Source organism: Diplotaxodon limnothrissa, linkage group LG15 (genome assembly GCF_057381915.1).
Source record: "Diplotaxodon limnothrissa isolate DT_005_m linkage group LG15, D_limnothrissa_male_GT1.1, whole genome shotgun sequence".
Lineage (NCBI taxonomy): Eukaryota > Metazoa > Chordata > Actinopteri > Cichliformes > Cichlidae > Diplotaxodon > Diplotaxodon limnothrissa.
The window spans coordinates 22,229,582-22,256,750 of record NC_140610.1 but is presented as its reverse complement, the minus strand read 5'-3'; the positions used below and the strand labels follow the sequence as shown (position 1 = coordinate 22,256,750).

The 27,169-nt window shown below is 39.3% G+C and overlaps 1 protein-coding gene across 2 annotated transcripts; it reads right to left on the bottom strand.

Annotated features, from left to right (window-relative positions):
• Positions 1-5,154: 5,154 nt before the first annotated feature.
• On the bottom strand, positions 5,155-21,694 carry trim54 (tripartite motif containing 54). Of its 2 annotated transcripts, none has more exons than XM_085372178.1 (8): positions 21,367-21,694; positions 20,001-20,179; positions 17,011-17,185; positions 14,182-14,277; positions 13,170-13,403; positions 7,893-7,915; positions 5,670-5,794; positions 5,155-5,481 (listed from the first exon to the last, which is right to left on the bottom strand). In XM_085372178.1, the coding sequence occupies exons 1-8, from the start codon at positions 21,556-21,558 to the stop codon at positions 5,414-5,416; spliced, it is 1,092 nt and encodes a 363-aa protein (XP_085228304.1). In that variant the 5' UTR covers positions 21,559-21,694; the 3' UTR covers positions 5,155-5,413. The 2 variants fall into 2 exon arrangements, with proteins under 2 accessions (XP_085228304.1, XP_085228305.1); XM_085372179.1 differs by lacking the exons at positions 5,155-5,481; positions 7,893-7,915 and adding exons at positions 8,090-8,125; positions 19,609-19,628 and having other exon boundaries at positions 5,662-5,774; positions 13,154-13,403; positions 17,011-17,165.
• Between the last annotated feature and the right edge of the window lie 5,475 nt (positions 21,695-27,169).

Below are 27,169 nucleotides of genomic sequence, written 5' to 3'. Positions count from 1 at the left end.
GGGTGAGAGGCTGGGTACACCTTGAACAGGTTGACAGTCTATCACAGGGCTAATTAACTTCTACTTCTTCTTTTGGCTGTTTCCTTTAGAGATCGCCACAGTGGATCATCTGCCTCCATCTCAGCCTTTCCTTACCACCCCCCTCTGTCACACCAGCCTGTCCTCCTTCATTACATCCTTTAGTCTTCACTGTGCTCTTCCTCTTTTCCTCTTGCTTGGCAGCTCCATATTTGACATCCTTTGTCAAATAAAGTATATTCACACTACCCTCCTCTGTAATATATCTACTTAACCTTGCCCCTCAAACTTTGACTTCAAACTGCTAAACCTGAGCTGTTCACTCAGTTTTAATCCTGTCCATCCCGGTCACTCCCAGTGAAACTCTTATCCTTTTCAGCTTTGCCCCCTGCAGCTCAGTCGCCTGTCAGTGACACTGTCTCCAAAAAAATTACTTCAGCAGGTCTCACTACCATCTTGAAAACCTTCTCTTACGCTCTTGCTGGTATCCTTCTGTCATAAATCACCGCTGACACTCATCATCCCAAATATTCTCGGCAGATGGCCGCCCCTCCCTGAGCCTGGTTCTGCCGGATTCTTCCTGTTAAAAGGGAGTTTTTCCTTCCCACTGTCACCAAAGTGCTTGCTCATAGGGGTCATATGATTGTTGTGTTATTCTCTGTATGTATTATTGTAGGGTCACCATTTACTCTAGTTTAATTAGTTTAAATACAATATAAAGTGCCTTGAGGCCATTGTTGTTGTGATTTGGTGCTGTATAAATAAAATCGAATCTCCACCCACTCCATCCTGCACTTCATCTTTTTCTTTGGATGTGTGACTCCATGTGTTTGCATCTGCGACAGATTTATTCTGTCTCATTTCTACTGATATTCATTCCTCCACTCTTCAGAGCACACCTCCACCTCTCCAGGCTTTCTTCAACCTGCTTTTTACTCTACAGATCATAAAATCATCTGCAAACATCATCGTCCACTCCAGCCTGCCCTCAACTATCAAACTGTCCATCACCATCGTAAACAGGAAGGGGCTCTGAGTCAATCCGTAATGTAATCCTCACCTTCACCTTGAAGCCTGTCATCTGTCATTCCTACAGCACACCTCACCACTGTCCTCAGACATATCCTGCACCACCCTCAAATCCTTCTCTGTAACTTCAAAAATGCTAAAAAAAAAAAAAAAAAAAAAAGTGATAATAAAACAATAACTCTACTTGGAACTATAAACATCTTTGCATGGTCCAACAGCAATCCATTTGATAAATGTTGAGATATTTTGATCTAAACCAAAGTGGTGAATCAACCAACATTCCCACCCATGGAGCGAATGTCTTTAATCATCCTGGCTCTGAGGCTTTTTATGTTAAATTTGTGCGATTGTTGGACCAGTTTTAGCCACGGATTAATACACATTTGGTGTTCTAGTGGGTATTTCCGGCAGCATTGCTCATTGATGCCTTTTTAATAGCTTTTGGAATGCCACAGAAGAATTAGATCTCTCAGAATTGGGATGCACAAAGAGTATTTGTCTTTAGGAAAATCAATTCTTTGTTGGTTTTGTTTCATATTTACCAGTGACGATATAAATGATCATTCATTCTTTAACTAAAAGCAGCAGATAAAGCATCCCTGCTTATATCCTGCCATTTACATATTTAAAAACAGTTCGTTCCAGATATTAACAAAATCATCTATTGCTGTATTTCCAGGTTTAGGACATACAGACACACATTTGATCCCACTGACTTTAATCTCTACGTTATTTTCTCTTAAAATTTACCTAACATGTTAAAAGCTGTACTGCAGCTTTTGGAAAGATTTAATCCTGAAGAAAACACATGGAAAAGACTTTTTTCCCTTTCCCACCCACAGCACAGAACACAGTGCTAAATCCACTGGATGCATTTCCTGTGAGTTACACACACACAGATATATTTACACACAATGCATTGGCTTCTTCTGCTAAACAAAATGATGTGGGAGGCAAGATATGTGGCCAAGTCAGTCCTCCCTGCATCTGCTGCTGCAGGAGGAAACACAGAGGTACATAAATGTGTGATTTCATGTGGTCTTTTATGTCCGAGGATTATGGAAAACATCTATTTGCATCTCTGTGGGTTTTTTCCCTCCCTCAGGACTGCAGGGACCTCAAGTACAGAACAAGAGACAAATATCATGAGATCAGTGTCACCATCCCACGTCTGAACAATCACCAGTGACTCTCCAACTGCTCGGCCTCATGTTCCTGTACTCCACGCATACGCAGCACGGATGGAGGAGGACGCTGTTGTTGATTGCAGCCTTTTGACTGAATCAGCATAAACACACTGATGAGGGGAATCCTTCACGCTGCTTTACGTAAGTGGTCTTGTTAGAGATGTTTTCACACATCCTCTCTGTACAGCAACAAGAACCTCCACAAACAGCCTCTGACACATTTGCACTAATTCAGTCAGAAGCGATCAGACATGTTTTTCTTTTCTTTCCTTTTGCATTTGTAGAAATTTTCAGAGTTTCTGCACTTTTAACCTCAAACCACCAAGATTTCATACAGGAATTCTTTCTCACTGACTCTGTTTGTGCTAACTGCAACTTTACTGTTTCCTTCATCTACGGCAGGTATGAAACAATGTTTTTCTGTTCAGTAGTTATAGTTTTAATGCAAAAACTAGTTAATCTAATTTGTCACATTGGGCATTAAGTGTCTGCCACATTTAATTCTTCTAGTCTTGCTCCGTTTTTCATAGTTGTCTCCTTAATCTGGCCATTGCAAATTTACAGTCTGCCGCTGAAACCAACAATAAGCTTCTTTTAAACTCTGATAAAATTAAGGTCACCGCGTCACGTAAATTATTCAGCCTACAGTTCATATTCAAACGTTTTGATGTTATAAAACTGAAACTATTAACTGTTAGAAATATGTTTAGGATTCTGGTTGGATAGCAGACTCACAAAAAAAGGAACCAATCAGGTTTCCTTTCTGCTATGACGAAGATCGTTGTGAGATGAAGAGTGGACTTGATTTAAAACAAAGACACATAATGATTTTTAGCAGAGGTTTCTATATTAGACAATAACCTATAACAATTATACACTACCAGTCACAATTCTGGACACACCTCATTTAATGGTTTTTCTTTATTTTAATGACTATTTACATTGTACATTCTCACAGAAGACACCAAAACTATAAATGAGCACATATGGAATTGTGTAGTAAACAAAAATGTGGGAAATAACTCAAAATATGTTTTATATTTTTGATTCTGTAATTACTGCTTTGCACACTTTTGGCATTCTTTCAATAAGCTTCATGAGGTAATCACCTGAAATGGTTTTCCAACAGTCTTGGAGGAGTTCCCAGAGCTGCTGAGCACGTGTTGGCCCTTTTGCCTCTGTGGTCCATCTCATCCCAAACCATCTCGACTGGGTTTAGGTCAGGTGACCGTGGAGCCTAGGACATCTGACACAGCACTCCATCACTCCCCTTCTTGGTCAAACAGCCCTTACATAGCCTGGAGGTGTGTTTGGGGTCATTGTCCTGTTGAAAAATAAATGAGGGTCCACTAAACACAAACCAGATGGAATGGCATGTCACTGCAGGATGCTGTGGTAGCACACCACCTCCTCCATGCTTCACGGTGGGAACCTGTAGAGCAAGGCCAAGGGTTTGCAGCGCTGTCAAAGCCAAGAGTGACTACTTTGAGAAATCTAAAATGTAAGAGTTGGGGGAGGTAATCAATTTTTTCTTAATTAATTCGTAATTCTTCATAATTCCAAATATCTTGCTTCATGTAATTGATATATCTACAATCTAGAAAGTAGTAAAAACAAAGAAAAACCATCAAAAGAGAAGGCGTGTCCAAACTTTTGACTGGTAGTGAATATTATAATAGTAATAATATCTTCAACAGTCAGTGCCTCTTGTCAGTTTCTGTAAAAGGTCAATACTTTTGGTCAGAATTGTGGATTCTGAATGTTATCAAAAAGCATCATGACCTGGGAATATTACCAGAACAACCTGAGTGTTGGTGTTGAGATGAGCTTTGAGATGATGTCATTTGTTTAATATGTGAACTTTGCCACCAAACATATTCACTGACAATGAAGCAACATGAGGAAAAAATGCAGTTACATTACTAATGTCCTTCTACAAGCAGGACCACCACTCGGCAGTGATCTTAACACGTCTGGAAAATTGAAGCATTTTCTAAAATAGTTTACATTTTATTGTTGAATACGATTTAAAAACTACATGTATGGGTTCAGCAGTCAAATCCAGTCAAATCAAAGATAAGAAACATGAAAACAGTTTAATGACTTTGCCACAAAATACAGATTTAAAACACTCCCTCTGATTTTAATTCAGGATTCTCTGCATAATGTCGGTCTCTTGAGATATCCATACTTCACCAATGCGCAAGTAATTTGCAAAAATCCGACAGCAAAACAAATGTGTTTCAGCACCTGAGACTAAAGCAGGGATGGGAACAATATTGAGATCCTCATCCCAATTTCAAAGCAAATTAGTCTGTGAGTGAAAAGCATGCTGGGTTAATCCTGCTTGTCCCACGACGCTGCTGCAAAAAGGAGATGCTTAATCTCAAGAGTTTCACTTCCTGATTAAAAAAGTTAAACCAAAAAGCATCAAAAATGAGCTTCCTCTGTTTTCACAGCCACCAGTAAACACGAGCATTAGTACAACTATGGTTTAAAATTCTCGTCATGGCATGTGTGAATATGGGTTTTCTTCTTTGTTTCTTTTTTATTTTATGCATATTTCTGTAAATATGGTGCAAAATGTCCAATTTTTGGCATTTTGCATCATAGGCTCACCTCTGGTAACATTTTCATGCCGTTTGTTGACTTTTTTGAGTAACTCCTGGTAACAAACAGACAAACCAATCACGTAGCCTCCTCAGCAGAAGTACAAACACCCCCTTTCTTTATCATACAATTATTACAATATATAAACATTGTTATAGCTTCTCTAGGGAACTTTTTTTTGTTTGTTTGTTTCAAACACATTCCCTATTTATTGTGGAAAGGTGTATAATGAACATTTGTCACATTTCCCAAATTTAGTATTAAATAAACTATTAAAATTGGTCCTTGGAGCTAAAACTCATAAATACATTCTGTCCTCTAATTGTGAAAATGTGATTATATTTCTGCAAACTTTGTTCTTCTACGACTGATGGGCAAGAACTAGAAGTGGAATAACTACTGTGAGGAATCTGACACTTTCGATACCAAAGTCGCACACACTCTCCAGCCTTGGCCAAACAAAACTCCAGTTTATCGATTGCAGAGGCTGTTCGGTCAGTATCTCTGACAACGTTTAAAAATCTCCACTGAAGTCAGTCAAAACTGATCAGCTTCTTTGCTCTTCGGTCTTAAAATCTGGAGCCAAAGTCCAAATCTTCCTCAACTTCTTCAAAATCTTCTTCATCAGCCGCCACACCTGAAACACACACAAACATGTTGAAGTCACCTCATATACCAGTAAGAGTGACGTCAGACTCAACTTATTTGTGCTGAAACTTCAGTGTGGTTTTTAATGTGCTCAGGTCAATGATTTTAGTCCGTGTGAGGATTTTGTTTTGTTTTCCAACTATTTAAAATGTGTATATAACCACGTTAACTACATACCGCAGCAGAAGCTGATGTTTCTCAGTGTGTCGGCGAGGTCATCGATATCGATGATGAAATGGCTCATGCTCTCATAACCGAGCTCTGGAAGCTCCAACTTCGAGGCTCTCGCCATCGCCGCCATTCTGTAAACAAACGCAGAGACTTCAGGTTAAAAGCTGTACTGCTTTTAACTTCATTAAAGCTGTACTGTACCGAAAATTTCAGCTGCAAAAGTTTGTTCCCCTTTAAAAAGAAATACAAAAACCTGAACTCTCATATAAAGAGATGCATTGCATAAGACTAAACTGCTACGTCTGCAATAAAAGTGAAGCATTGTACTTTGTGTTAATTTATTTTCAAAAGCCAAACCCAATAAAACATTTAAAATGTCACCTTACTGTAAGCCTGAGTTTTAACATGGAAAATTGCAGAAAGCAAGAAAGTGAATTTATGAGTTTATTGCAGATAAAAAGTAGCTGCACATTTTTAAGAAATTGATCATAATGGTCATAAATTAAATGAATTATTCTTACTTGAAGTGTAAATTCCACACGAGTAAAACGACAACAAAACAGTAAAGAACATAAAAGGCTTCTGCATTTAGCACAAAATAAAATTTCATTTTGAAGCATTTTAAACTCAAATCAAACTCGAGCAATACATACTTCTTCATGAAAATCAGAATCAGAACACTTAACAATCCCTCAGACTTGCTGCTTGTAATAACAGAGTCTATCAGCGCTGGCAAACTATAGATATTCTCACCTTTTATATCCAGGTCAATATTAAAAATAAGACATGCTCAGTCGTGTTAAACTCATTTTTCTTTAGTTGCTTCTAATCTGCAGCCAGTGTTGGATCAATAAAACCAGCGCTAAGTATTTAATCAGGCAGACTTCCATCTCAGAGACTGATGGAGATTTCAAGTAAAAGGCCAAATGTGACTCGATCTATCAGCAAAGCAAACGCACGCTGACCTCCAGGTATCCCCGCGTGGCTGCTCGCTGACTGCAGCATTGTTTGGTGTTTTGATCTCGTGGCCCCAGCAGGGTCTTCTGCTCCACAAGTAATTAGTATGAAAGGGCCAAACATCTGACAGAGAGGGAACGACTGTTGGGGAAGGTTAAGACAGTACAAAATCTACATTGTATATATAAATCAATTAATTTTGTATCAATCACTATAAATAGATTTTTGAAGTGAGCTGTCTCTGTGTTCTGCTCATTTTTGCTCTTTTTATTGGTCGTTCTTGTTGTGCTTTGCAAAAGCAAACGTTTTTTCCAGGGGAGATGTCTTTGAGAAGCACGTGTACGCAAACATTTCAGCTACAAAAGTTTGTTTTCCTTTTTAAAAAAAAGGAGCATGTTCACCTCAAGCATGTGTGACAGACATGAAGCAGTGTGGAGAACTTTATGCCGCCTATAACATCGTTCAGCCTGGTGGTGGTTCAGTGATGTTTTGGGGAAGAATATCCATGGAGGGATGCACAGACCTCTACAGGCTAAGCAACGGCACTTAGGTATTGGGATGAAATCCTTGGACCCGTTGTCAGACCCTACACTAGTGCAGTGGCAGAAGCATACAGTTGGTTCCTGGAGGATGATGGAAGTGACACTGTGCCCCATGTTGACCTAAACCCAATAGAACACATCTGGGACATGCATCAGTCCATCCAGTGGTGCCAGGATGCACCACAGACTGTCCAGGACCTCAACGATGCCCTGGTGCAGATCTAGGAGGAGATCCTCCAGGACACCATCCGTGGTCTCAATAGGTGCATGCCTTGACGCTGCTATGGAGGTATACAGGCATATGGGGGCTTACAAACTACCACCTTGAGTTTCTGCAATGGAATTTCGGCAACACTGACTTTTTTCACTTTGATTTTCAAGATGTCTTTGGATTCAGCCCTCTGTAGATTGATGAATTTTTACTCCTATCAAACAACGCGGCATCCTTTCATTCCTAACACATTACTCGGTCCATATCAGCGTGGATTGTTGAGCGATTTAATGTTGGAGGTCATATCAGTGAAATGATTGAACACCTTAAGGTTGGAAAGCTTTCCCAAACCTATGGAAATGTATTTGTGAGACACTTTTTACAGGACTCCATCTAGACTGAAGATGGCTGGGTTAAAAATTAAGGTTAGATCAACTTCTCAGAGTAAAAAGTAAAATATTTGACATGCAGGATGGAAAGGTCACATTCACAATCAGAGCTTCATCCACGAGCACTTACTTTTCCAGTATGGCTTCAGCGCTCTGGTATTGGAGAAAAGTAGAAAAGAGGAAAGAGAAAGTTAATTACATTGTGCTTCAGTCATCTCTGCCAACAACATCTGTCACAAGTATTTGTCATAGACGTCACCGTGCTAAATGAAAACATGGATTTTTTAACACTGACAGCTGCCAGAATGGCCTGATGGTGTTTACTACCTGCTTCCACTTGCTCTATCTTCTTTAACACCTGTTCTGGCATAAAACAGCGACACCTGAGGCTCAGACTTTCTCTCTCCTACAAACGCACCGGCAGACAAACACATTTTCCTCCGTGGAGACGCAGTGACGCAGACATCAGCAGTAAAGATGCCGAATTTAGTAACAACCTAAAATCGGGTCAGGGACACGTGGGTCATCCAACTGTCGGCTCTCAGGTTTTATGAACTTATTTCAGGTTTTCATCAGTCCTCAAAGTGTGCCATAAAACCTTTTCTCTATAGAAGAGCCTGAATATCTGTAGTGATAATAATACTTGGAGCTTATGAAAACACATTTATGTCAGTCCATCTACATTTTACAACATCGTATTTAATCATGTGTGCTCTGTCCAAAGTGAAAGGCGTGAATATGATCTTTATTACTGACTTTTTTCAGGTGGTAAAAACTGATTCAGGCAGCTGACTGAGAAAGTTGTAGCTGGATTAATTCTGACACAATCTGCATAAATCTAGATTAGTGGAACTGATGTGTTGTAATGGTAAAATATTCACAAACAGGCAAAGTAGCCTGTTCTTTTAGTCCAGCTGAAAACACCATCGTTGAAATTTTAGGGCTTCTGTTTGGTTTGAAATACTCATTTGACCACTGCCCCTTGGCTGGGTTCTTGAAAAATGCCAACCTGTTGTGCTTTTACCCGTTCTGCCAGAATTATTCATCATGGATGGGATGTTTCTGTCGTCTATCTGGATCTAGATAAGGGACAGACCTCCCTCTCTCTGGCTATGTCCATCAGCTCTTCTGGGAGGGAAACCATAGTATTCCCAAGCAAGCTGAGACAATCTCTCCAGTGTGTTATGGGTCTGCCCCAGGGTCTTCCTCCAGGACTTGCTCAAAACACCTTATTTAGGAGGCATCAACGAGGCGTACTATCAGATTTTTAAACCACATCATCAGGTTATTTCTGATGTAACGAGTAGCATCTCCAGCCTGAGCTACTTACGCTATATTTAAGAGGTACGAACCTCCCACTGAGTTCTCACCTCTTAAAGATGAGGTCAACTGACTACATGAATACACTGAATGAACCAGGATTTCCATGATTGGATTATCTCTTCCCTGATGGCATGGCTGTATTTCAAGATGATTCCAGAATTCATTTGGCTCAGATTTTAAAAGGATGATTCGGGGTGCATGAGGCATCATTCTCACATATGGACCATTAAGAATCTTTGGCACATGTTGGAGAAGACTTTACGCATCATCAGTACAAGATGTTGGTTAAAAATTAACACCACTGTGGACGGAAAATGAAAAACGCTGTAACCATGCCTTAATATATCGAAACAATACCTTGGTGACTGCGAGCTGTCATCAAAGCTAAAGTTGATCCAAAAAATGCTAAAGTGTGACTTTTTGGTTGGCCGGGCAGGGACACAGTGCATCAGGAAGCACATCCAATGTTAACATCTGCAAAACCCAAATATGGAGCTAGCTTAAAGTGTATATTATTTATTGTGTACGTATACTGTTATAATAATGAATGATCATATTGAACATACTAAAGTTTCAAATAACGAGGTAACTGTATGTAAGCGTTGGCTTCAGACTACTCTAAAAACCCACTTTCAGACAGTTTTATTTGTACTCCTGGCTCTGTATGATGTCACTGAGAGAGGATACTCGTAATGTGGTCACACAGTTACCCCACTCACCCGCTGTTCAAACCGTCAGTTTACGAGGGACAGCCAATCTGAAGAAAGTTGGCTTGAACCGAGAGAAGTGGCTGCTCTACATATAGTTAAGGGTAACATACCTTTAACTATATGTAGAGCAGTACCTGTTAGACGTCTAGACATATTTCTGATTATTTCATAAGCAAAGATGTGTTTAATCCTTGAGTTACTAACATAAAATCCACTAAAAGAATAGTTTGTGGTGGACCACTAGAGGGCTCCACTCACACCCAGTGTATAGGAAGTGTGTTCCTGTGTTTTTGCTTCTTTTTTTTTGGTTATAAGAAAAACTGATTGAAAAGAATGTTCCATCACCAGTATTTAAATTTCATTTCTATTGTTGAAAACCCAAAATTGAAAAAGTTGACAAATTTCAGTTGTACCTGTTTATTCTGACCATGAAAAGAAGACTGCATTGAACACTGTGGGTAAAATGGCTCCTTCCATACAGAAGGTAATACTTATTTAACAGGTAAGACCCAGTCTGCAAAAAGTGCATCAATTGAAATATCCTCAGATCATGTTTTAGAACGAGGACGAACTGAGTGTTTGCATGCAATGCCAGTATAAATAAAAAAGTCACACTTTTTTATCTAAAGTGTGACTCATGTATAGCTCTAGGTCATTGTTGATGTTCTTCAGCTGTTGTTGTTAAATTTGGTCCACTTACACAAGGGCACGTCACGAAGGATGACAAGTTCAAAGATGCTTCGTGAGTAATTTTGAGATTCCTCAACATGAGTTAAACTCGTCTCCTGCGGTGACTCCATGGTGTTTATTTTCATTATCACCATCACACCGTGCTGCTGCTCCGTCAGCCCGGTTCTTATTAACTTGAGCTACAGCTGAAGTAGTAATTTTTAAGAACACCTACAGATACACAGTGATTAAAACAGCAGGAAAACAAATCAGTTAATTTAATTTATTCTTGCTGAGCATCCCCGTGCTCAGGCCGGGCTAGTTATTGTGTGTTTTCTACATAATTAAGTGTGTTTTAAAAGTCCATACATTGAATATGGAATACATCAAAATGTATGAGCGTGTGATTGATTGGTGGATCAATGCGGTGTACTTGAGGGGCTGACCTGCTTCTCATTATCTCTACACGAGTGTGAATTAATCACGGGAGCGTCAGACGTGATGTTTGCCTTTAAGCTATTCAGGACCGGAGGAGACTCATGTGTCCTTGGGGGTGTTGTTGAAGCAGAGCGCCCGATGGAGAGGCGTCCCGCTGGGCTCGCTCCTCCACTTTCCCTCCTCGCCCTGCGGCTGTATACATAAAGCTCTTGATCATCAGTGAGCATGGATTATCCTGTCTAATGAGAGCTGAGCCTGGGAAAATATCGATGAGTAGAGGGAAAGCGGAGGAGCACGTGAAGAGTGCGGTGAGACTGTTAAATAAATAACAAAATAAACTGTTGATTTAAACATCCGTCTGTGGTGCTGTTGTGTCATCGGTTGCTTTAACATAATTAAAAGAGGGCCAGGTGTCATCGAGCAGCGAGTTATTTAAGGAAGCCTGGAGGCTGATGTGGAAAAATGAATTAAGCTGTCAGCTAAAAACAGGAATTAGAATTTAAATATAAAAATAAAACGTTTATATTCAGTCTTTCTTGATGGTAAATAACACGCTGACCATCTTTCAGGCATACTTTAGCACATTATGCAGTGAGTTTTTGAGTTTTTTTTCCCATTTCCGGTAATTATGTGTTCTTGTATTTACTGTAATTATGTGAACAAATCCGAGAAACGTATTTAAAGAAAAGGCATTAAAAGGGCAGCCGAGTGGTTGGAAAACAAATGACCAGTAATTACCTGTTGGCTAAATTTAAAGGCTTTAATGATGGGCTAAAAGTAATAAAGGGTTTGCTGGTGCTAATCAATAAAATAGATGTTTGAAATAGATCTCTGAAGTAGCAGATAACATGTTGACTTAGCTATAAATATTGGATGAATCGTCAATATAAATAGATTAGGATGGAAAAGCTCAAAGTAATTAACGAACACTTCAGGTAGTTAGACACAGACATCTGAAAGTGATAAACAGCAAAGAGTAATGATAGTGGGGTTGCTGGTAATGGAACAGCTAAAAAATAATGGTTTAAAAAGAAGCTAAATGTAGTACAGGTTTGACTCTAAATGGGACAAAAAAAATTGCAGTAATGATTTTAGTACATTAAAATTGGAGTGTATAAATTTATAGTAAAAATTTAGTAAATTGTAAAAATTTTCATCATGAACTAGATACCAGCATAGCGTGCAAACTGGACCAGCAGCCAACCTTCATGGAGAGGCATTCGACTCAATCCACTTTGCTATTCTCAAAAAAGTAATTAAATAAATGCAATACATATTTACAAGCATATATGTATAGCGCGCTAGTATAATCATAGAGAAATGTATCCAAAACCAAAGGCAATGGAGGCAAGTGAACTCACCACACACTAGAACAACACATTTCTAATTGTTTTGCAAATTTTCAAGGAGCATAAAGCTTTAAAACTAGTCTGACAAGCCGATAAATGACCTTTTATTTAATTTCAAAGAGACACTTTGCACACAAATCTGACCAGCACAAGCCCGTCCACTCAGTGTCCTCCTCCCTCATGTTGGTTACCACGATCGCTACAGAAGCACTCAACTTTTGCAAACCCAATATTGGTGTTTTAAGTTTTCCATTACCAAACTGTTTTAATGCACGTTATAATTGAAGTGAAGAAGTACAGCGACTTATAGAGTGGGCCTGGACCCCGGAGGTCTGTCCACTGCTGGTCCCTTTTCCAGCAGAAATCTTTGGCCCACCTAATAATATTCAATAAAAGAAAATACAATAACGAATCAATGAATCAATCTCTTGCTGGAAGACTTAGAAGTGTAAAAATTGGAGGCAGAAATTTCTGGACTCTCGTTTGTATTTTGCACCAGGAAGTGTGACGTTACAAGGCCCTTAGAATGGATTGCATAATGAGGCTTATTGTGTGAGCTGTTCATTTCATCTGAGCCAGAGGTTTGAATCATGGTTAGGTTTACAGTCCTCCTACTGAAAAGAGGAACAATAACCACGTCCTGTGGAAAGATACAGAAGCAATGGGAAAGACGAGGAGCCGTGCTGATGCCTTACTTTGATTTACAACAGAAATATTTCTTTGTAAAGATGCAGAAATTTGATTTTAGGATGTTCACCTTATGTTTCAAAGATGTACATATCTTTAAATGTGAATGTTTAGACACACACCTCACATTTGCAAAATTAGGAGGTGTACTGTGAGAAACACTGTAGAGTCATATTTGATCAAGTCTGGAAACACAAGGAATCTTTTTGTGAAACTGCAGTTTTTTCCCACCTGTATAAACAGAGGCATGTGTGGCTCCTCCATGGACTGTATGCCCGACTCCACCAGCGTGATGCCCACCTCCAGGTGATCGCTGTGCTGACGGATGAGCGACTGAACATGTTTGAGCTTTTCATCCTGTTCTTTGGTGATGAGACCCACCAGCTCCTGCTTCCGCTCCTCCAAGATGGCCACCAAACGTTCAAAGTGGCCGCTCAGGTGTTCTCTCTGCCGCTGGCCGTTTTCCTAAAGAATGATGGCGTGACAGTGTTAGTCATTTTCTAACTAACATGTCAGATATCTAATATTATTCATCAGTCCCACTTAAACTTCACCATCATTGTTTCCAGTACTAATTATTAAACATGGATGAAGCCACCACGACATCACCCAAACCAGTGTGTCTTTCCTTTAAGATGCAAAAACTAAATCACAGAAACCACAACACAGCTAGTCTGTGTGCTCTTACACCTAGCCTCAGTCACAGCAACTTTTTTGTAACTGAGAAATCAATTTCAGTTTATTGCTGAAATTAATGTTATCACACCACATTTTGCATTAGCTAAGTTTGATCCAGGATAGACTGATTTCATCTACTGATTACTGTTTGTCTCTTTAAGGAAATAATTATCCTTAACAAAATTAAATTATGTTTTTTAAGGCAGTACAGACTAACAATGAGGGTGATGTGGTGATGATCTCTCTTCAGTAACTGATTCAAGTTGTTTTATGTTAATTTCATTCATATAACTTTCATTGTCTTGTAACTTGTATTTTTTGCGTATTTCTAATAAATTAGTTTTTCCTCATAAATGTATAATTTCTTTCTTACATTTAACAGTTTTTCTTCTCACAAATTTATGAGTTTAATCCCAAAACGTTCAAGTTTTTATTCTCAGTATTTGACACTAACTCAGCCCTTTCATTGTGTTTTCTTCAGCGACCCTTATATACTCGTACAGCTAAAGCGGCTGGATTTAGACATGAAATTGCATCCTTTGCGCCTCATGTGTTCATGTCTAACCTCTATGGTGTGGCAGATTGCTTCCATCTGAGAGATGACTGCCTGGACGTTGTCATTACTGGCCACCAAGATCGCAATGCCGTCACTCAGCTCCGTCTGCAAACATTCAGAGCATCACTGACATCAGTTAATACGGAAACTTAAAGTTAACATGGAAAAAAAAATTACAAAAACAAACCTAATGTGTTTGAAATCGTCAGCTTTGATAACATCATATCCGTCAACAACGAAATAAGCTGTCAGGAAAATGTCTGCTATTTCTTACCAGTGAATAAACAAATAAATGTCATCCAGCCCAAGTCCAAGAAGAGCTATTCAAGACATATTCAAATTTCAAGACACTAGAACAATTATAAATTATTTTATTTCCTTTCAGTTAGACTATTGCAATCATCTTTTAACACCTACCAACTAAAAATGAATCAACAAGTGTTAAATTCATCATAATGCAGAAAAAGTGAGCCCATTACCCAGATTTTAATGACCCAACATGCGTTTCAGGAGGGATTTTTAAGCTTTATCTAATGTTTGCTCTTGAGGCTCCTCAGATATGGAGCGATCTACCAGAGCAGATCTTTAAAATGAATTTTTAAATGTTTCCCTACATATTTTCTAAATATTTGACATTATATTTTAGTACATCCTACCAAAGCTGCAATGATCTTACACAGTGGTGAGGCGTTTATTGCTACTAAACTTACAAACATTGGCAATCACCTCAAAGGTCTTCACCCAAACTCTGCTTAATGTCAAGGTCACATTTTTTCCATTCTCAGTGAATTTTAATTCTCACGATACAGCGAGTGACGAGAAAACATCATGTTCTTTCTGTACTTCACACTTTACAGTAACCTGTGAATTATGACGAGCCATGAGCCAGATGAGCTACTGCGTCACTGTTATTCTGGTATTCTTAACTGAGAGGCACTCTGTTGTATTCATGGTGACATTATAAGCTGATAAAATGCTGTCGGAGCCCCAGTTATATTTTATAAAATAAAAATTTCAGCATTTTTTCCTGCCTCTATGATTATATGTTAAAGTAAAACACTTCAGTACCGCTATTTTTCTTAAATACAATGTTGTTGTTGTTTTTTTAAATGTTATTCATATTTAACAGTCTGTGTGTGATTTGTGTTTTGGAAAAATGCACTTTTGTTCAGATATGGTTGGTTTCAATCCTTTAATTCTGATCAGAGGTCTGTGATTACTTTGAGCTTTTCACTATTTTCCTTGTTTGTTTTTTATATTTAAACTACTTCTCTTTGGACTGCAAAGACGGTTTCAACTTTTGCTTTCGGACAGACACAAACTAGAAATAAATTCCACCTTCAAGAAAATCTGACAGTCGACTGCTAAGTGTCTTATCATTCTCGCAGATGCTGACTTTAACTCAAACCTCTCTCATAGTAATCGCAGGATTGCTCCGCAGGACGAGTACTTTCTCATTAGTAACCGCCGCCACCAGCAAGCACAACAACAACATGAGTCATCAACATGCATCTGTTTAGAATATCTTATGACATCATGCATATTTTTATAGCCACTTTACAGTTAGAGTGCGATTTGATGAGCTGCTCGTGTAACAAACACTCTCGCTTCTGTGCCGGCCAAATGAGATCACCAAACTTTTTTGTTTTTCAGATTGCACAAAGATGGGGAATCAACAACTTTCAGGAGCCTCATCTAAATTTCAGATGAGTGAATCAGATGCAGAGTGAGAGATGGAGAGGCCGGCACTGAAATGTCAACAAAGCCAACTGCTCGATAACATGCCGGACGCTGCTGCTGCCATCTGCATGACAAAACTGCTGCACTTTGTCTTTGTGTGACTTTGTGTGTTGAAAAACAGAAGTTGCACTTTTAATCTGTGCACAGAGCAATGCCACTGATGTTTAGATGGACAGATGATCATGTACATGTACTGAAGCCTTGATTTTAGTGGTTATATGTATCCTGTTCGTGTGCTCTGGGTATTCGATCAGTCAGCTCTTGGTCTCGTTTTAGCTGCATCATAAACACAAAGTCATGTATAATGTAAGGTCTTAAGTTTGATCAGAATAATCAAAATTGAGGTTAAAAAATGTCTTAAATTTTCACATCCTAACAGTTGCTGTGTTTCTCTTTTTAGTCATGAATTGGTTTCCACAGTGGGAGCTGGTGTGCATTTTGCCGAGGAGGAAGAGGAAAAATGTAAAAATAGAAATAAGATAAAAAATGCTGGAAGATAAAGGTCATCGTAAGAACACACCTACCTGTATTTTTCATGGTAGAAACTATTTTACCAACTCTGTGGTGATTTGACCTTTAAACAAGCTCAAGCTCTCGGAGCAGGGCTCTCTGCAAATAAGCTGAAAATAAACTTAAATGAAGGTAAAAGAAGTTGATGTGAGGGTGGAAATGTGAATTGACTGAGCTCATTTAAAGTATGAGATGGAAATAAGGGGTGAGAATCACAAATGAACCCTGGGAAAACAAAGATGGGGCATTTATATCAGCAAGCAGTGTTTTATTTTGAAAGCTGACTGGATTATCTGTGATCTTCACATGTTTAACTTCATATTTAGATGTGCTATGAGCGAGTTTAAAGTGGATCTATTCAAACTGTTTGAACAGTATTTTTCCTACTCTTTGCGCTATAATGTAATTTTTCATGATATTTATAATATACGAGCATCATCCACCTGTTGTTTAAACCTTCTGATTGCAAGGGTCGGCTAGTTAGAATAAAGACTGGTTAAAAGGAGAGGTAGGAGAGCGAAAACAACTTGGTTTAGTCAGGCGTGAAGTGGCGCGAAGTAGAAACTGTATGCTGTAACCGTCCTTCACCTTCTGTCTCATGTAGACGGTGCCGAGCGGAGCCACGTCACAGTCTCTGTGCTGTCCGAACACTTTGCACATGGAGCAGGTCGGCGTCTGGCAGGACAAACAGTAGATGTTGATCTTCTCGTCTTCATGTTCTTCACACATGAGCTGCTGCTGCTCTGGCTTCATGCTAACAAGTCTGCAAGATACAAAAAAAATATCACGTTTAATGTAAAGATTGCTCCAGGGAAATTTGGATGTGGACATAAAAGCCTGGTAGGTTTATATAACAGGTTTCTGTCAATATCACACCCATTTGTAGTAAGTTTTAATATTTACCTTAACATATTAGCAGTGAAAAAAGTATATTTTAAGTCAATCTTTAACTTAAAGCAGCCTGTAATTAAAATGTCTTAAACTCCATTACAGTAAATCTAAATAAGGTTGTAAGAAATTAAATTTAACATCCCACCCCTGCAGATAGCCTGCAGCAGCCTACAGCTACAAAGGCAGTTGCACAGTAAATCACATAGAAAGTTCAGATGAAAACCAGTGTTTCACTTACAAAATAATCCAAAAGTAGCTCTTTTTTATAAGCTGTTAGCCATCATTTTAATACCCTTAAAATGTGACTAAAAGGAAACTTGGCTCATTTTTAATCTCATTCCCATGCATAGCATGCACAAGACTTGGCATCATTGTCTGTATTGTTGAAGCAGCTTAGTTTACTTCTGTTATCACTGACGTACTTTGACGTCAGTGGATGATGGAAGAACTGCATAAAGATTTTGCCAGAGGTGGCAGCTGTCCCTTTGCCACCTGCAAATCAGGAATGTCACTGCTCACTTACAGCTCAGCTGGTTTCCTTTATTATAGCTTTAATATATACAAGAATAGTGTATGCATTTAAAGGTCATTATCATTGCTGTCTCCTTTATTTTTGCGCATGTGATTTGACATCATTCTCCTCCCAGATTGATCACTGCCAGACATTTCACTTAAAAAAAAGAAGCTGACTCGGACATGGATAACTCTGGTGCCACGTAGCTTCCGAGAAACAACAGCTAAATTTAATGAAACAAACTGTCCTTTGTACTCTGACGCAGGCATCTCTGACAGAAACGATGATTAAGTTATGATAATATTTTTCGCATGTGAAAAAATGATGAGAAAACCACAAGTTACAAAAGATTTGTTTACATCCGTGTGAACAATCACATCTATTTTAACCCACACGGATAAAGAGGGGACTCCTGTCCTACTGTCGCTCTTCTTTTTTATCACTGACTCACTCAGCTTCTATTCTGAGAGGCATATTTACACTGAGGACGATCTGTTGTGGTAAGTGTGGAGAGCAGATGTACTAAAGAGCCTTCTGCTTGAAACGCTTTACTTTTTATACGAAGTGGATGCATGTGGAAACAACTGTCATTTCTACAGTGCTCGGGTATTGGTTATACTCAGGTGGAACAGTTACTGTGTCAGGTTCCACATGAGTCAAGCTGGGGAAATATTTGATAACTGATTCTGGTTGATACACTTATTAAAAACGACTCTACTTTTAGACCATGTTCAGAATTTGTGTTTCTTCAGCCAAAATCTAAATATTAAACATCTTTCTGTTTACCTATTATTAAAAATCAAATGTGTTACCTGCAACAATCTGTAATAATCTGTAACTACAGCGAAAGCATCAGGCGTTTCTCGTTACTCTTCATATCTCCAACATCTTTCCTTGTGCACACAACACATCATTCTCCTGTGATCATCAACCTGTGCATCAAAATGTATTAATATAGCAATAAAGAAAATACAATAAAATATAAAACCAACACGTGTCTCAAGACACGTGTTGACTAACATATTTTAGTCTGTACTTCAAAACTGAGTGACTTGTGCTTGATTTTGTCTTTAAATATGTCTCTGGAAATAAAGGAGACAAATAACCCAAAAATGAACGCTACAATGTTGTTGTTTATTTGATTATGATTATGTTGATTATGTAAGCACGCACGGCTTTGTCGTTACTGCTAAATATACTTTATATCAGCCACAATGAACAAGAACACAACATACAGTATATGCATACATCACTTCTGCTCTGCTGACAAACATGCAAACCCAGAAACCTGCTGTAATAAAATACGATGCTGCACTCTGCAGGCAGTCACTCATTACTACAGCTAAGTGCACACTCAATACACATGTTAGTGTTTTTAAATGATGAACGAAGAATTTCAAGATTTACAATCAGCATAATGTTTAATTTAATGATTCTTCTGATTACTTAGATTTGTATTAATCTCATTACATAATTATAATGTAATATAAAATAAATTAGTTGGATGAACTTGCCCTGATTAACTTTTGTGAGTTACCCGGATTGGATGTGGCAGTTAGTAGTGAATCAGGATTGGTTTGATGAGATAAATGTTTCTGAGGAAGGTGAGTCCCATAGTAACAACAAGAAATAAAAACAGGTTGTCTTGGGTGTCCAATGGTACAATTACTTGATTTTGGTTTAATACAACTAACAAATATTATTGGGAAAGTGCATTCAAAGACTGAACAAGCTGTTTCAGATTCTCTCCCTTCAAAACAACCCTCTCCTGATTGGCCAGCTTTTGCAAATAGAAGGTTGACTAGTAGGTGGGTGGGGCTTCTGTAATTCCAGCCACTGAGTCTGGGCCTGAGATGAGCGCATTATTAGTACCCTCTCATTGACGTCATACAGAAGCAAGAGTAGAAAAAACTGTCTCAAACTGAGTATTTTATCTCCACCACACCATTGTATCTGGTATTTGCAAAACAAAAGAACAATTCTGCTTAGACTTTATTAAGAGGCACAGCTTCACCAGAGCAATCCTGTGGCTGTATTGAGGCATCACTACAATGCTAGTGTGCCCCTGAAGACCCTCAAATATGTACATGTGATGACTTAAAAAGTTCACTAAAAGAAACATTTGCCTGGGTTACTACCCCTTCTTTCAACCCTCCCTCGGTGGGTCATTCACCTGGAGGACTCCTGCTGTCTATAGATGTCGATAATGTTCTCCACCAGCAGGTTCCTCTGGAGGCCATAGACTCCATGGCGGTCCAGCACCACCTCATGGCGGCACGATGGACAGCGAAAGCGACCGCCACTGGCCGTCGCACTGGAGGAACCGCGGGAATGCCACAGAGGATTAGCTGACTGGATTTAAGAGGGGAAAAGAAACAAACTGCTTCAGACTGCTTTCTGGTGCATTTCTGTTTGGTTGCACATATGAACCCAGTATCAGTGTAGAGAGAGGAAGACTCTGCTTTGGCTTATATTAAACTTATATTAAACATTTATAGCCAGATGGCAATAAATGTGACCCACATCTGCAGTTTTCCACAGGCCACATTTGGCCTTGACAGTGCTGACTCACCCTGAGTCAGCACTGTCAGTCAAGGCCTCAGCTCAGCCACAGATCCACTTTCCATGAGCCAGATGTTAGGTGTGTTGTGACATCTGGCCATTTAACTGCAATGTTTGTGCCCCTAAATTACATTAAAATATGATCAAATCAAATCAAAATTTATCTATATAGCACATATTAAAACAACAGTGTTGACCATAGTGCTTCACAGTCAGTAAAAACATGAGACAATTAAAACAAACAATAATACAGGACAACAAACAATAGGTAACAACACAATAAGCTAGAACAGCCAACTAGTTAGAATCAAAGGCTAAAGTAAAAAGATAAGTTTTAAGACGTGATTTAAAAGACTGGAGAGACACAGCAGTACGAATATGAACAGGGAGGTTATTCCAGAGTCTGGGTGCCACGGCTGCAAAGGCCCGGTCACCTCTCGACTTCAGTCGAGACCTAGGTTGTGCTAGGAGCCTGTGATTGGACGATCTAAGTGCTCTGATGGGATTGTATAAGTGGAGTAGTTCAGAGAGATAGCTGGGCGTTAAATTATTCAGAATTTTAAAAGTGAATAAAAAAAAGAATTTTAAAATCTATACGATATTTAACAGGGAGCCAATGTAGTTTGGCTAAAATTGGGGTTATGTGTTCATAGATTCTCGTACCTGATGTAAAGAAACAGCTAGAAGAAAGAAATATTTTTACATTAGAAAAAGCCTGAGTTTAGGTTGCTGTTGATTAATGACTAAATCTGATTTCTAAATTTCAAAAGCGTATTTAATATACAGATACTATCTGCTAACATGGAAGTGGACTAGAACAAAATAAATAGTGTCTGTTTGGGTTTTCACTCCATCACATTGTAGCGTGAATCTAAGCTCACTGCAGACTCTGAGGATGAGTGTAGATAAAGGGGAACGCCATCTAAAACCTTTAAAACTAACCCAGAAGGTCGTCTCCTGTTTTCTTTTAGTCTCACCTGGAAGATGTCATTGGCACACTTGCGGCAGAGGTTGTGCTGACAGGGCAGGATGACCACAGGTTTGGAGAACATCTCCAGGCAGACGGGGCAGATCAGCTGCTTTTCCAGATTCTCCATGGTTGCTCCGCTTCCAGCACCGGGCCCAGAGCTGCCTGCTGTCGGGTGCTTAAAGCTGAGAGCAAAGCTCATCACCTCCAGTGGTGAGGAAGATGTCAAAGACGTCAGGAAGTTCCGCCCTTCTACTCTCAAATGGCTGTAAAGTTAGTTGCTTTTAGTATTTTCCACTTAGCTGTTGCGCCATTTCTAACCCCAGTTGTCCAACACTTTATGCCACAGCCAGCTTGCCTGAAGCCCATGTAAAGACCCTCCCACACACCTCAGGCCCACAGCAGCCAGCCTGTCCCTCTGTTGGTATTTTTAGCTCCTCAGTTTGTTCTGGCTTGGGTTACTGTCTAAACTGCGTTCCTGAAAGTCTGGGAGTGGCAGGGGATCACAGCAGGGTTCGGTATCTGGGTTCAAATTATTCTATTTTTATGAAGTCTGATACTTCAGAGGGGATCCTGGTGACATAATGCAACCTGTGACAGCAAAGTTTCAGGTGATTAGCATGCTGGCATAAACAGCTTGAAGCATTACTCAACTTAGATGTCTGTTTGTTCCTGCAGAACACGCTGAGTATGCAACATCTCTGTTCATCCAACTTTCTGAGTAATCTCACCAGGAGATTAGTCAGAAAGTCGGAGTATTTGTTGTGCTGTATTTTTCCAACAAGCCGCCTCCTTATTTGGAGCAAAGCAAAGTGTGAAAATATCATTTAATCAAAGATATTTAATATCGAAACCACTAAAAACAAACAAGCAAAGCTTTGCTAAATAATGAGCTGGGTACAAGTCAACACAATAAAGCATTTTTTCCCCCCACGGCTGATTTATGATTCTTGACGACATTCAATTCAGTAAGAACTTTTTTTTTCTTTTTTTTAAATGTACCAAAATGGTTCAAATTTTAAAAGAAATTCTAATAAAGTTAAAATTTTAGTTTGGTTCTTAACTTAATGTTCATTTTCCACTCTACTAAATATATAAATGTGAGGTGTGCAACTGAGTCTTCAAGCAGGAAGGCAGAAGAAGAAAAAAACAAAGTCCGTCAGTAACCAAATCCTAATAATAAGCTGAACAGAATCACTGGCCAAGCGTCTCTCCAAACAAACAACGGCTCACAGGACATTTAAACTCTATAAATACAGAAATATCAGTCAGAGACTAGATAACCGACTCAAGAACGCCATCTACTGTTTACCCTCAGCACCCTCAGCCTCAGGAGAAAGCATTTATTGAATATCTGTGTCAAATGTGCAAGAAAACCTCAGATTATATCACATTTATACAGGAGCTTGGACATCAAAGCAGGGACGTGACTACAACTGAGGAATTTCTTTTTGGGGCTTAAACTTAACAGACTATGACTGATTACTACTACAACTACATCATGTTATGGACCACTCAAGTCATTTTAACTAATGTGAGGGCAAAATGTGATCAGAAAAATCAAGTAATGTGTTGTGAATATTAATATTAAACACTAAAGACGTGAAGTTTATTAATGCAGTCATGTTAAAGAGCAGAGGTAAGATGACTACTGGCCTAAAATTAAGAATAGTAAAGTCTATAAATGTATGAAGCAGTCTGAATCTGTATTTATTTCACTGTATACTATCTGCACATTGAGGCGGGACATTGTGTATGTTCTTTTTGTCACTGTCTGACACTGTAACTATGAATTAACTGTTTTACAATCACTTTTATGCTTTCATGCTCTGACCTGGTAAACTATCATTGATTACTCATGCAGAATCTAAGCCTGATCTCGTTCACAATGTGACCCAGAGACCCCTTTGTGGCCTTCAACCTGTCAGCATACAGCAGTGAGGTCTGTTCCCAGGGACAGACAAAAAATAACAAACAAAAAAAACCAAAAACCCTGAAGTACTTGCTAATCAACAGAATGGAGTCGGCAGAACTAAGCTGCTAATGGGCTAACGGGACTATTACAGTTTTTCTCGATTGCTTAAACACTATAACCAGGCCTCTAAACTAAAATTTCAAAACCGTAACGCTATTGTTCAAAAAGCTCACCCATTTCCCTGAACTATAAACACTATTCCCTGCTTTGACACATGACTCAAATTTGGTGAACTGTTACTGCAAAACTCTACACACAAATCCCTACATTTTACAGTGCTTACACCATGTAGTCATTTAGAAAGCACTAGCATGCAATAATGTTAACTTAAGTCAGCATAGCTTGAGCTCAATTAGCACACAATTAACCAGGTGGAAACACTAGGAGTCAAAATTTAGCACACACCAATCAGAACCTGCGATGGATAGATAAAAGGGCCAAAGTCAGCTCATTCAGGTTTGAAACAATGGATCCAAAGAGATGCAAAGGAAGAGGACGTGGTGGAGAAAGAGGACGTGGTGAAGGAGGAGGACGTGGTGAAGGAGGAGGACGTGGTGGAGGAAGAGGACATGGTGAAAGAGGAGGACGTGGTGGAAGAGGAGGAGGAGGTGGTCTAGGACAACAGGAAGGTGGTGGAGGAGGAGGGAGAGGTGGAGGAGGAGGAGGACGTGGTGAAGGAGGTGGAGGTGGAGAACGACGGCGACAAGGAAGGGGAAGAGCAAGGGCAAGAAGACAGTCAGTCTCGGATGAAATTCGAGCCACTTTAGTTGACCATGTCCTTGTCCATGGGATGACTATGAGGGAGGCTGGGCAACGAGTACAACCAAATTTGAGTCGCTTCACTGTTGTCTCCATCATCAGAACCTTCAGGGAGGAAAACAGGTAGGTGTACTTGCAGTAAGACTGCTTTGTACAGTAACGTTTAAGTTACTGAACTTATGTGTCTTGAGTTTCAGTATGTTTCCATTATTTGCCTGTAAAATGAATGTGTGACAGTTACAGTAATGAGTGCTTCTATTTTTGTAGGACACAGAGACGACCACCTGGTGGAGGCAGGTTAAGGCTTTTGTCGGAGGAGCAAGAGAGGGAACTTGTAAACATGGTAATTGCAAATAATGTAATCCGCCTGCAAGAGATTCAAAGGAGAGTGATTGAGGATGATCATCTTTTTCGAGGCATAAATGCCATCAGCCTCTCCACAATTGACCGCATCCTCCGAAAGAATCAATTCCGGATGAAACAGGCATACCGAGTCCCTTTCGAACGAAACTCTGACAGAGTGAAAAACCAACGTGTGGAATATGTTCAGGTATGAGTTTTGATACTGTATAAAGTATTGTGTACCATCACAGCATGGCAGTTTATGCTGCCATTTCAGCACTCTTGAACTGTGGTTCAGGGTACCGATTGACTCTACTGTGTTATGTGTTTTGCAGAGAATCTTTGAGATTGAAGGACGGCCTGTTCCCCATGAAATAATCTTTGTGGATGAGGCAGGTTTTAACCTGACCAAAAGAAGGAAAAGGGGGAGGAACATAATTGGCCATCGGGCTATTGTAAATGTCCCTGGTCAGCGTGGAGGGAATGTCACTATGTGCGCAGCCATCAGCCAACGAGGGGTACTCCACCACCATGCCGTACTAGGACCCTATAACACTATGCTTCTCCTTGCTTTTCTTGATGGTTTAAGACAACATATGTTCCAGCTGGACTACAGGGAACCAGCACAGCCAGAGCAGCCTCACTACGTTGTTGTGTGGGATAACGTCAGCTTCCATCGCGCTGCTCTGGTTCATGACTGGTTTACCAATAACCCAAGGTTTTCTAATATCTTTCTGCCTGCATACTCTCCCTTTCTAAACCCGATAGAGGAGTTATTTTCGGCATGGCGGTGGAAAGTGTATGACCGAGAACCTTATGTCCGTGTTCACCTCCTTCAGGCCATGGAAGAGGCCTGCCTAGACATATCAGTAGATGCATGACAGGGGTGGATCAGGCATGCAAGAGGATTTTACCCCCGCTGCCTGGCTGGGGCCAATATAGCCTGTGATGTGGATGAGATTCTCTGGCCTGACCCAGACCAAAGACAAGATGCTGAGGTGGGATAATGTTTCTGGTGTGTGTTGTACTGTATAGTACATGAATGACAATGTGCCACTGTACATACATTGGTTGCGTCTTTTGTGTTTATCATGTGACAAGGGTTTTGAAGGGGAGAACCATAAGCAACCTATTTGTTTTGGAACTATTGTTTTGAATTAATTGTACCAGTGTGCAAAACTCTGTTGTAGTGTGTGTGTTTTTGAGGGCTTGTGTTTGATGTCTGAGGGCAAAGTTTGGTTTTTCAGCAGGAGTGAATAGTTTTTTGGGTGTAGAGCTTCATTTTGACCTGGAAATAGGATGTTTGGGAAATTGAGTGAGATGTTATGGATTTGTGTTTACTGTTGTGAGGATATGAGGCGTAGTTTCAAGAAATGTTTTTTAGCAATCGAGAAAAACTGTAATAGTCTGGAGTGGAGGGCTGCTGCAGTGAGCCAAACATACAAACACAGGGATTAAAGCTGAAGACCTCCATGTGACTGTTCTGTGATTACCTTCCTGTCAACAAACTTTTTATTTATTAAAAATAAATAAATAAAAATAAAACCCACCCTGCACCCTTACGAACACCAAATGCAGCTGGGCTCTCATTCATTTACCATATAACCTTTGCTTTAGTGTTTATTAACGTGATAATGGTTGTCAACACCAGCACCACCACACATGCTATTCTCTTGGTACTGTTTGCAGCCGTTTCATTCACTATTGATGGCTCTGATGACAATGAATTGCTCTTTATTATTCACTAATGGTTCAATTACTTCTTTTTTCTGTATTTTCAATTATCTCCATTTTTTTGTATTATTATTTTTGTAGTATTATTTTAAATTTACTGCATCGGGAAGAGCCTGAAAAAAACAAAAACAAAAAACACACCACAACAACAACAAAAGCCTAAATAAAGAGTGAAATAGACTAAAAAATAAATAAATAATAATAATTCATTTAGTTAATATTGTTATAATTTTTTTATTTTTATTTTTTTTTTGGTTGTTGTTTTTTTCCTCTTTTTTCTTTTTCTTTTTTCTCTTTTTTTTCTTTTCATGCTTATAAGTTCACAAATGTTAAAGACAGTAATTGTTCTCGGTTGATTTGTATAAGCATGTTATGTTTAATTTAAATGCAGAAATAAAATTTAAGAAAAAAAAAAAAAACAACAACAAAAGCCAACATAACTGAATAAACACAAATCGTGAAGCGACCTGCTGTGGCGACCCCTTGTGGCCAGGGAGCAAGCTGAAAGTAGCTTTATGCATCTTATTTTCTTAAGTGGTGCTAAAAAACTAAAAGTGTAACCCTTGACATAATTTACTAAGCAAGCACAAACATAAGACAAAGTTACACACTAGAAGTTATAAAATCCTGTTGTTTTATTTGGTTTCTATAATAAATTTTACATGTGGTCCACAGGGAACCACAACAGTCAGCTCTCCTATTTATCAATCCCCAGTTTCATCCAAAAATGTCTTTATCCAAATTCTTCTAAATTTGTTCACTTTCTTTTAAATTTCTTCTTCTTAAAAAAGATGAGTGCAACGTTTTTTTTCCAACCACTCAGCTTATCCACAAAAAGAAATTAGCTCCATGCTAATTGTTTTTAGCATACGCCAGTGGTTGTAGTAACCCTTGTGGTGTCCTCGGGTCAAAAATGGTCCCTAGGTGAATAGCAAACAAGTACATGGGAATCCCGAGGACACCACACAAACAGTGCATGCTGACATGTTAGCGTCAAACATCA